Consider the following 12,092-nt stretch of genomic DNA (forward strand, 5'->3'; position numbering starts at 1 on the left):
TAGAATAGGGGTGCAAATGGGTCGGGTCGGATTCTGAGTGACTTCGATCAGATCCGATTTTTTTGTTCGGGTTTTAATTTTGGACCCAGACCGAGTTGGAGTCGGATCGAGTTTGGATCCTCGGGTCCGTTTTTTTTTTTTTTTTTTTTTGCGCTTTTGAGAGACAATTTGGGCAAATCTAATATGGTCATATCATAATTATGCGGCGCTGGGTGACCCATGACTTGAAAGACTTGCAATTGACCTCCAGTTAGAACAGATTGGACGGAATTTGGTGTCTCCCAGCTCCCCTCTCACGAGGACAAAAAAAATCCCAGACCTTCTTCCAAATCCAATTCCATTGCAGAAAACTGGCACATGACCCATATTCAGTTCAGTTTCCCCTCACTTTCTCCCTTCAAAAGTTAAAAGAAACAAAAACCAAAAAACACAAGGGAAAAAAAAAAAGCCAGCCACCGAGACACCAGACGTATCAACAGATTGAGAGTGAATCCTGACGGGCCGAGGTTCCTTTGGATTCTGTGAACCTATGCTTGTTGCTACCGTTCCACGCTTGAACCCTACTCCCCTTGGGGCCATGGGAGCAAGCTAACAAGCTCCTAAGAAACCATGTCTCCTTTCTGTCTGCCTTGAAAATCAGCCATAAATTTACCTAAAAACGACAAATAGTACCACGACCCATAAAAAAAAGAAAGGAGAAGAGACTCTCTTTTGCTTTTTCTCTCTATCTGTTTGGGTCCATTCGGGTCGGGTCGGATCGGGTCGGATCGGGTCGGGTCCGTTCGGTAAACTCAGATCTAATCTAAAAAATGATTCGGGTCTAATTTTAAGATCCGATCTAGATCCGTGGATCCTAAATTTTGAATCGGATCGGATCTACACGGATCGGGTCGGGTCATGGATCGATCCGACCTATTTGCAGCCTTGGTTTAAAACGAGAGGGTGGAACATGGATAATCTCTGCTGAGGAGAACGCCAAAGAAAGAAGCTTGCATGGATAGATCAACTACAAAGCGTTGTGCATCCACAACACATAAAACAGGCTTTTATTAATTACACGTACTCCCAACACCCCGGTGAAGTCGTTAGTCAGACGTGAGTTGCTGTTCTGTGTTCTAGGTGAACAGAGGATCGCTTTCAGTTAGGTAACAACAGCATTTCAAGGAGGCACGGCTTTGAAAAATCGGAGCCGGCTCACCCCATAAAACCAGCAGCAACCACACCTTCCATTGGGAATTAATTCCATCATCGGTTACGGGGGATCGGAGCAGCCATGGGGGGAGAAGGAGAAGCTGTGAACATCCCCTTGCTCACAGAGCTTCCAGATGCACCAGAAACGCACATCAAGAGAACTGGTGAGTTCCATATCTTTCCTCCTGAATTTCCCTCATGTTTCCTAAACTCTGGATGTCATCTTCTCACCACAATCTACTTTGTGGGTTTCAGATTTCGACCTTTTTTCTTTAAAACATGGATGGAATTAATTTTTCGTCACAACTCCTGAAAAATACCACCTTTTTTCTGGTTCACTGATACCTATAAACCACTTCAATCTCTCTTCAAATTTATTTTCTAATTTGAATCGATCAAGGAAACAAAAAAAAAAAAAAACTCCATCTCATATTATTTAAATCCTTACTTTCAAATTTTACAGATAAGGAGATTTTGGCTGCTTTATCTTTATCTCATCAGCCAAGCATGAATTAACTTTAGTTTGATTTATGTATTTCATTTTGTTTTCTCCAGAAATAATTTATTTCATATCTTGAGAAGTTTTTTAAACGATTTATTGCTGTCCTCTTTTACTTTGGAAATTATATTCATTTATTTGGAAACATTTAATATCCATTACTTCTGTCTTTTTTCTTCAGGGACTGTTTGGACTGCTGTTGCCCACATAATTACCGCCGTAATAGGCTCTGGAGTCCTCTCTCTAGCATGGAGCATAGCTCAATTGGGTTGGGTTGCTGGTCCTATGGCTATGGTGTTCTTTGCTGCAGTCACCATGTTCCAATCACACCTGCTTGCTGATTGCTATAGATCACCTGATCCTGAGCATGGGCACATCAGGAACCATTCATACATGGAAGCTGTAAAACTGAATTTAGGTAACTCAAATACTCTCATAAGATATTTCTACTCGGTTGAATGATAATTTCCATTCACCCTTATGTTAGGTCCCATGATTGTTCTTGTGTTATTTTGTGATCGCAATGGATGGAAACATCAGTATGTTTGGGTGGTCTTGATATCAACACGTTTTCTTTATGCTTGTCAAATATATTTCCACACATTAATTTTTCCGATTTTTAAGTTTTCATTAAATATATTTAGTAACACAATAGAAGGTATGATATAAATTAAGGCAGAGAATTCATCCTCTGAGGATTTTTGACATGATCAATGAATGATATGGCAGCTATTCAAGGCCATACAGCTTTTGGCGTTGCAAACAATCTTAACTTGAGAGAAGTAAAAGAACTTTCAAATGTTTCAGCGCCACCACTATTATCGGTTCTTGATGATCTGAGTTGTAAGAATATCTTGTTCAAGACATATGACAGATTTTAACATGTTATCTACACTTAAAATGTTGCGGCAAACATGCAAGCCTGCGATATTTTACATTTAATAATTTTATTAGCTCAACTAGTTGGTATGCTAATAAAAAAATAAAAAAAATATAGCTAAATATTATATATATCACAAAGTCTGTTCCTATATGATAGGTCCTTGGCACCTCCAAAATATTCTTCTACTTTAAAACAGATGTGGACTCTTCGATTGAGACAAATCGAAAGCAGGCTATGATCAATGGTCACATGTATCAATATAACTTTGGTGCTTATCATACTCTGAGTCTTAAAATAATAAATTTAAATAAATGACCTATAGATGTAAAAGATGTGGATTAGCAAAAAATTTAATAGAGCATCGATATGGCGAAATCTTATCCTTTTATATAGAAAGATTATTTTCATATTTACAACCGATGGCACATAAAATATAATAAAATAATTTAATTACTATATTAAGACTTATCATCTAAAGTTCTAAACTGGCTGCATATGGTATCATAAAATACTACATAGTAATATATATCCAATTATGCAGAAATTTATCCAAAAAAAGTAAAATTAGAGTACCATTTAAAGTTGATTTGGGACTGATCGCTTTCTCGATTGCGTAGAATCATCACGATCAACGGTTTTTTTTTTATTGTCGTTCTTTCCCGGTGGATCCGTTGGTGGGACCACTCATTTGGCCATGTTAACCAAACGTGTCGGCATCTGCAGCCTTCGTGTCCGAAAAGAAAGTGCCAGGTGCAGGCCGTGATTTCGACGGATTTGTCGTTTCAAAGCGATGGTCGGCCCACGCGGACGACTTATAGTTGCACCTGGTCAAGCATTTATGATGAATTATCAGTTATTAAATAGCTATTGCCCTGTTCACCTCCAGACCTACGTTTCCATCATTCGCTACGAGATTTGAAATCAAATTATATAAAGATTATTTTCTAAACTTCTATCGCTTTAGTTTTCACTCGTTTTAGTTAAATGTATAAACTAATCATCTACTCAAAGTTGAGGTACAAGTCAAGCACATCTCAGGTCGTTTTTTTTCCCTTTTTTTTTTTTTTTTTTTAAGATTCAGTACAAGTTGTTGCCTTTTTTTTTTTATTTTGCCTTTTACCACACCGGGACGAGGACCTTAGTTGCTCAAATAAAAATTTTGAAAAAAAATCTCGGACGTGGCAGTCCAAAAAAATAGTTCTCCTATGATTAGTTACAACGAGACAATTTTTCCTTAGCATTCGCATGATAGTTACGATTCATGGAAAAATAGTTTTATTTCTTTATTGGTAGAGGCCTGTCCGTAGGGGCCGGCCTTATCCGATTTTGGCTGACTCAGTCATTGAGATTGAGTCCCACCGGTGGAGGAAACTATCATTGCTGGTATTGGCTTCTTCAGATTTGAATAATTGTTCGGTGTATGCTTGCAGGGAAGAAGAGTTGGTGGGCTTGTGGGATATTTCAGCAACTAAATTTGTATGGCATTGGAATAGCATACACCATCACGTCTGCTAGTAGTATAAGGTATGCTTGGAAATAAATTTGCCTATTTATTTAAAACGCTCTCAATCCTCTCATATTTCTCAAAAAAGAAATAATGAGTCGGGTTTGCGGCCAGCTTGCACTATGCATGCCAGGATTCATGTCAATGATCATGTAGGAGTGATACTTGGATTGAGCTCAATTTGAATCTACCCAGCCCACCCAAGATACTCATTAGATAGGATTAGGTTGCGATTTTTATAGATATTGGTTTGACTTGGGATCAAAATTCTAGCCGGATCTCAATTAGGATTGGGTCAGGGTTGATCTCTAATCCAAACTCGATCTTAATCTAATCCGAACTAGACCCAACTTGACCCAACCCAATGAAAATTTATATTAATACCACTACTTGCACGGAAATGGCTTCTCCCCACACACACGGCCATGAGAACTGAAAAAACAACACGCACACACACACATACAGAGAGAGAGACAGAGAGCCGTTGAAGTACTACTTCAATCAATTTGGAAGTGATTAAAGTTATTTATGTTATTCAACATGCATGCAGAGCAATTCTGAAGTCAAACTGCTACCACAGAGAAGGCCACAATGCTCCATGCTCATATGGAGAGAATTATGAAATGCTGCTATTTGGAGCTGTTCAGATGGTTTTCTCACAGATACCAGATTTTCACGAGATGGCATGGCTCTCAATTCTCGCAGAAGTCATGTCCTTCGCCTACTCATCCATTGGATTTGGACTTGGTCTTACCAAAGTGATTGGTACTTTTTACCTTATGCTGATGTTAATAAATAGTTTTAGAGGAATTAGTAACTTTTAAATTTTAAATAAAATTTGGAATAAGAGGAAGGCATATGTCCTAAGATTACATGTTCTTCCAGTCCAATATCAATGTAGAACATCTGTGTGGTCATCTAATGAAAAGATGGGATGCCATCATACTTGATTAAATAACAATTGATGGGGACCTGCCAATACCGTAAGATAGCTAAAAGAGTTTGCTGTGCGTTAGCATCTTTCCTTTGTCGTTCGCACAACTTGGGGTCTATTTCTGTAGTAAATAATCAGAATGTGTAGATAAAATGCTTACACACAGAACACGTACTAAGTACATGCATCCTTGCATATGTATGTATGCACATATACTTGCATATACACAAGGACTGACCTTTACATATTGGCAGGGACCTTACCTTGATATATCTTATAATTAAGAAAGAAAATTTTTCATTCTCACATGGACATGCACATATATGTATTCCATGAAGATATCTACATCTGACATGTCTATTCCTATTTGTGTTTGCATGAAAAATTACATGCAGATATGTGTCTAATATACCACATTTTGTTCAAAAAACCGACAACATGATACAGAGCACATTGATGCATGAATTTAGGTGAAGGCATATTAGTAGGATGTTGATTGGATACTTGAACTCTACTCAGTTTAGTGAAAAAAAATCATACTGGAACTAACATGTCAAAGCTTCTTTTCTTGTGGATCAAATTTTCAAGCACTAGTGCTCTAATGCTGCCATACTTACACACAGCTTTTTCATCATACTTGTATGCCAGAGAATGGAAGAATCAAAGGTGGAGTTGGAGGCATTCCGATGTCCTCACCAACACAGAAGTTCTGGCTAGTTTCTCAAGCACTGGGAGACATTGCATTCGCCTATCCATTCTCTCTAGTTCTCTTAGAGATAGAGGTGATAAACATTTCACACTTTTGATTCATATGAATATGTAGCCTAAAAAAGTTTGTTGCTGATTGTCCAGTTATGACAATTGAAAGAAAATTATTGAGCTTCCACAAATGCAGGATACTCTCAAGTCACCACCACCTGAAAACCAGACCATGAAAATAGCGTCAAAGATCTCGATTCTCACCACCACATTCTTCTACCTCTGTTGTGGGTGTTTCGGCTATGCTGCCTTTGGGAATGATACACCTGGAAACCTCCTGACAGGGTTTGGTTTCTACGAGCCTTACTGGCTTGTCGACTTTGCCAATGCATGCGTTGTTCTTCACTTGGTGGGAGGGTATCAGGTAAGCCCTTCTACTATGATTGAGTATAAATCCTAATATACTTTGAACAAAATTAAAACCCAAAGCATGCCTTGTTACCAATCACTTTCCTTGATCTCTTGCCCAAGTACTGACTTGAAGAGTGAAATGAGGGAAGCTAAAGCTTCTGTTTATATTTTGATAGGTTTTCAGCCAGCCAGTATTCGCATTGGTGGACAGATGGTCTGCAGAGAAGTTCCCCGGCAGTGGATTTGTGAACAAATTCTACACCATCCAATTGCCATTCCTGCCTCCTTGCAGACTGAGTCTTCTCAGGTTATGCTATAGAACCATATATGTTGCATCCACCACAGGGATTGCAATGCTCTTTCCATACTTCAACCAGGTCTTAGGAGTGCTGGGTGCCTGGAACTTCTGGCCTATGGGTATCTATTTCCCTGTGGAGATGTACTTAGTGCAGAGAAAGATGAGGGCTTGGACAAAGAAATGGGTTGGCCTTCAGATCTTCCGAATTGTGTGCTTATTTATCAGTATATTTGCTTTTGTTGGATCAATTGAAGGACTTATTACTGAGAAGCTGAGTTAGGGATCCATCGAGATTTTCCTTTTTTTTCCTCATTTTTTTCTCTTTCTAAATTTGTGGTGCATTTTAAAGGCTGCTATTTTTCGGGACAAATACGATGGAAATAGCTTTTCTTTCCTTTTTTTGTGCTAGAATTATGTGCAGGGAATAGATGGCACTCTCATGGCGAGACTAATTGACTCAGGCTTGACCATGCATCTATTCAAGCCCAAAGTTTGGGACGTGTCTGGAACATGCCACACACGGGATTTACCCTGCATTGTATTTACGTGCATCATATGAAGCATGAGACTGGATCGCTGAAATCTATCACCATAGGGTGCACTTGTTGCCTAAAGAGTGGTCTGCCAGCCGATACAGGAGAGGGGCTGGGTATCCAGTCTCTTCTAAGGAGGTGAGATGCGTTGGTTGCCAAGCATGCTGTGAGGTTGGTTCTGGAGCCCCATAGCCCGTGGAGCCTGGTGATTAGGGCCAGGTACGGCACATGGACCGCTGACGGGGAGATCTGGAGTGGATGAGGAGCTTTTTCATGTAGAGGAAGATCTGTGCGCACACTCCAAGAGTCTCGGCTAACACCACATAGCTCATTGGGGACGGACGAAGTGTGGACTGTTAGATGTATGCCCTAAATAATTAATTTTGGAACATAGTATTGTACTTGACTTTATTATTATTTAATAATAATGGGCATCTCTTTCATTTATATTGTGTATGTGTCTATGAATCATCCAAGGAATTAATAAGATGATGATATATATATTCTCAAGAGTTCAGAATTTGAGCCCTGTGTCATTGGTGATTAATTCTTGAATCATCTCATCGATAGATCATCATGAGAACGGTGATTGATCCAATGAGATTAATGCACAGATCACTATCCTTTTTGATGGACGAGTCTCGAGTCCATAGTATAAGGATACTGGAGTGATAGTGCAGGTGCTTGTTAGAGAACAAAAGTACTGAGCGTGACCAAAGCAAAAAGTCACTTGGATGTCTATCCACTCGTCAGTAACTTACTTGATGTTGCAGTAGTATGACTCGTCCTTTAACCTACGGTGCTTCGGCTATTCACAGTGAGGTTGCTATAGTTTGACTGCATATATAAATGGTCGCTAGCCATATGAGTCCTTGTGGTGCAGATTGGCTGCAATAGGTTCACTATAGGAGTAGGGTGAGCACGTATATGAAATCTATCGATCTTGGTAGATAAGGAGTGGTCCTATATGATTTATGAGACTGAGTTCGAAAGACCTCGGCCGGGGCAGTATATATAGTGGAAAAGGAGTTTTCCACTCTTAAACTAAAGTCGAACAAATCTTGACAGATGACAGAATTTAACGAGTTATCCATGACCTCTGTCTTATAGAGATTTATGATAGAAGGAATATATCATATGATAACTGCACCTAGAGGTTCATCTATTCTATTCTGCTGGGTTGCCACTACATGCTGCTAGGTATCACTGGTGGATGATGAGACTCACAGGAATTATCTTGATGGTCAATGATCTCTGGTGAGATGAGTTGGATTTGTTCCAATCTATTGAATGAAGTTTTTAATGATGTTGTGATAGAGATCACAATATATCTCACTACCAGATTGAATGGAACCTATGGGGTCACACACATTAGAGATTTTTACCGATCCGATGGTTGGATTGTGATTTGCAATCACAATAGTTCATGATTATTAATTTGAATGATAGTTGGTTTAACCCACTAAGAGTTAGTGAGTTGAAGAAGAAATAATTGCAATTGGATTGCAATTTAATTAAATCAACTGGACTTCATTGAATTGGGCTTGATCTTATTAGGTAAGGTTTAGAAGTCCTAGAGTCCTAATTAGATTAGGACTGCAAATTATAAGAGTCCTACTTGGAGTAGGACTCCTAGAGTCCTAATTAGATTAGGACTGGAAATCTTAATTGAAGAATTCTAATTGCAATAAGACTCCTTATTAGATAAGGATGAAGAATTCTAACTGCAATAAGACTCCTTATTAGATAAGGATTAAGAGTTCTAGAGCCCATGATTGAGTCATAATTGGATTAGGCCACCTAATCCTCCTTGGAGGAGGATTCACACACAAAATAAAAGGAAGGGCGTGCGCCCCTCAATTTTTATTTATTTTTGGATTTTTTTGGGGGAGTGCGTGAGAGGAAGTCCTGGGGGTTTTGGGGGCAAATCTAGACTGTTGAAAGGAGAAAGAAAAAAAAGGGCCGTAGGCCTCATCTTTTTCTTCTCTGACGGCCGAACCCTCTCTCTCTCTATTCTTTTGGGTGTGGCCTTCTCTTCTTCCCTCCTCCTTCTTCCTCTTAAGAGCAATCAAGAGTTGATTGTTCAAGAGAGCTTCAACCATCAAAAGTAATTTCTGCAAGGGAGCTAGCATCCTGGTGAGATCTAGACGCTTGGATCGGTCCTCTTCCTCGTGTAGATACCCGTAAAGGCCGAATACGTGTGCGGCTTTAAGCGAGACTTTCAAGATAATTACGATCATCAGATTTGGTAAATATTTATCCGCACAAGGTGAAGATATGATCGTTTTCCTTAACGATTTAATCTTAATCTGTCTACGAACAGTTTTAAAATACGTTCATGCGATGAACGAACCGTGCATGCATATGCCGCTGCAGTTTTAATTTTCTCCGGCATGCATGGTATTTCCAACAGTGGTATCAGAGCCATGGTTATGTAGATTAAGATTAAGATTAAGATTAATGATTGAAAGCATGATAGATTTGAAAATTTAAAGATTATGCTTGCTAAATTTTTCTGCATGCAAAATTTTCAGTTTGCTGATTTTTTTGTATGTTAATTTTTCTGCTTATAGATTAATGATTCTAATACTGCATTAATGAGATTACAAGTAATTAGAATCATGTCTTGCAGATCGGCAACTCATATGATGACATAATCAGTTAAATATTCAGATTTGTAATTTTATTCATGCATGAGATGCATGTGGTGATGATCATGGATGGACCCCCTATGTGCTGAAATGTTCTGCAATGTTCTATGATATTATGTGATGACATGTAATTCAAAAAATCAAATGCCTGCGTGCATCTTATATTGATGTATTTAAAGATCTGTGTGTCTCATCAAAAAGGGAATGTAACTATTGTTTTAATTAGCATAGCTTTTTGGGTTGTAATCTGTGATGTGTTTGCACGTCAATGGCTGATCGATGCATGCCTCCACAGGCACGAATTGCGCAGATCAAGATCAAGAGTTGATTGGAGATAGGTCAAGAGGTTGATCGCAATTGGATCAAAGGTGTTCAAGATCGAATCAAGAGTTGAAGACGATCAAACCAATTGATGTGCATGTGCTTGAATTATAACCCTCATCCTAGATCCATGATCATCACCAGTTATTTTATGTTTATGTTTAGCGGATAGATTATTATTTGCATGAGATGTAAAAAATTAATATGATGGAAGATACCTAAATTAAATCTCATCGCATAAATATTAAGTCTAGCGGTCTTCCACCGTAGTAAAACTGCTAACGTCTTTTTGATGTTGACTTATCTCGGCTAGTTACAATGGTCAGTTGCATCAGAGGGCGGGACCAGTACTCTATTAGCATGAGATGTTGCGGGGTAAAGATGGGGTTGGTCCTTATAACTGTTAGGTGAGAGACCCAATAACGGCTTTACTTCTGCGGTTATACGGTGGGTCTGACTTAACTAAGGAATGTGGCCAATAACTATTAGGTGAGACCTTCATAACCTAGAGACTGGATATCATTGCAACTTGCTTGAGAAGCATTGTATTAAAGTTGTACACTCATCATTTTATGTGTCACCAACAACTATTAGGTGAGGTGGCATATAAATCGATGGGACCGGAGTACCCACTTGAAACTCTAGTCGCGAAGGATTTCCATTTCTTTACCTGAGGAGTGTGAGAGATTCGTGAAAATAGTGGGAGGCTTATTTGTTTTTAAAAGATTCTAAAACAAATTAAGATCAAGTACAAAATCTAACTAGAATCTTTAGTCTCTATAGATCATAATGTCAGCTTCTAATCCTTTGATCCGAATTCTTGACACCAACCGTCGGACTGGAACCAATTATAAAGACTGGGTAAGAAATTTGAAAATTATTTTGAGTTGCGAGAAAATAGGCTATGTACTTGACAATGATATCCCCTCGTTAGCAGCCCGTCCGACCACTGATCATCGTGCTACACATGATAAGTGGACGGATGATGACATCAGGGTCATGTGCTATATTATGACATCTATGTCCAATGAACTCCAATGCCAGCATGAGAACATGAAGACTGCTAAGGACATATTGACTCACCTGCAAGAGTTGTATGGTGAGCAAAATCGCACAGCATGTTTTGAAGTGTCCAAGAGGCTCTTCAAGGCAAAGATGCATGAAGAACGAGAAAAAGCCAAAGAAGGAAGTTCAAAAAAAAACTTGATGACCAAGAAAAATATTTCCACTGCAACATCGATGGCCATTGAAAAAGAAATTGTGATGCAGCACCGATCATGGGAGAGGCTGCTGCGGCGACTGAATAAGGAAATCAGGGAAAGAGGGATGAAGAAGAGGAAGAGAGGCAGAGAGGAAGAGAAGAGGGAGAAGAAGGGAGGAGGAAGAAAGAGAAGGAGAAAGGGGAAGAGAGAGAGGAGAAAGAACGTGGGGGAGAAATTCTTATTCACTTCATTGAAATCCTAATCATAATAAAAGTTCCCTATATATAGGGCCCAAATAAGAACAATTAACATAAACCCTGATGCAGGAGCAGCAGGGGTCGACTCATTGCTTTCATGAGTTGACTCACATGTAGCAGGGGTCGACTCATTGCTTTCATGGGTTGACTCATGTGTAGCGGGGGTCGACTCATTGCTTTCATGTGTCGACTCATGTCTTTAGTGAGTCATCCTTTGATCTTGGCAGCATGACAGAGTTAGCTTTGAATTAATTCTGGAAATAATATATAGTTAATCAGCCAGCATGCCGTAAACCATTGAAAGCTCTACGCCTCTAGTTTCCAACGCACCTAATCTCATGCCATTTGAAGATCCCTAAAGAAAGTTATGGCATTTTGACTACAACACATCTAGCAATACCCAGTGAAATGCATTTAATTTGGTCTTTTTCTAGCACATAGTTTCATTTCCCTAGGTGTCTTTTGGTATTTCTTAATATTGGAACATGTAACAAGACACCCATCAATGTGTTTCAGCACTGTTTTGTCTTACCTATGCTTGGAGGGATGTTCCAAGATAGGATATAAAACTGGTACATGAATGAAATGAAAAAAAAAGTTGTTATTTTTTAGAATTCCTTTCAAGCCTTTCTTGCTTTTGTGAGTTGAGTGGCATCCTCCTACCAATCAAGCGCGTGGCTTGGTCGCATCGAGTGGCATCTGTGATTAG

General features: G+C 39.1%; 1 protein-coding gene across 2 annotated transcripts in view; it reads left to right on the forward strand.

The window, feature by feature from the left end:
• The first annotated feature begins 1,187 nt into the window (after positions 1-1,187).
• Positions 1,188-12,092, forward strand: part of LOC103711967 (probable amino acid permease 7) — a 50,902-nt gene continuing 39,997 nt past the window's right edge. The window contains exons 1-7 of one of the 2 annotated variants that reach the window (XM_008798301.4): positions 1,208-1,355; positions 1,872-2,108; positions 4,004-4,097; positions 4,628-4,842; positions 5,660-5,793; positions 5,907-6,134; positions 6,298-7,399. In XM_008798301.4, the coding sequence (XP_008796523.2) occupies positions 1,274-1,355; positions 1,872-2,108; positions 4,004-4,097; positions 4,628-4,842; positions 5,660-5,793; positions 5,907-6,134; positions 6,298-6,699 (1,392 nt within the window). In that variant the 5' untranslated portion in view covers positions 1,208-1,273 and the 3' untranslated portion in view covers positions 6,700-7,399. Of the gene's footprint in view, positions 1,356-1,871; positions 2,109-4,003; positions 4,098-4,627; positions 4,843-5,659; positions 5,794-5,906; positions 6,135-6,297; positions 7,400-12,092 lie in introns of those variants that run through there. The other variant, XM_039116885.1, reaches the window with a different exon arrangement.

The sequence above is a fragment of the Phoenix dactylifera genome, unplaced genomic scaffold (assembly GCF_009389715.1).
Source record: "Phoenix dactylifera cultivar Barhee BC4 unplaced genomic scaffold, palm_55x_up_171113_PBpolish2nd_filt_p 000143F, whole genome shotgun sequence".
NCBI classification, from domain to species: Eukaryota; Viridiplantae; Streptophyta; class Magnoliopsida; order Arecales; family Arecaceae; genus Phoenix; species Phoenix dactylifera.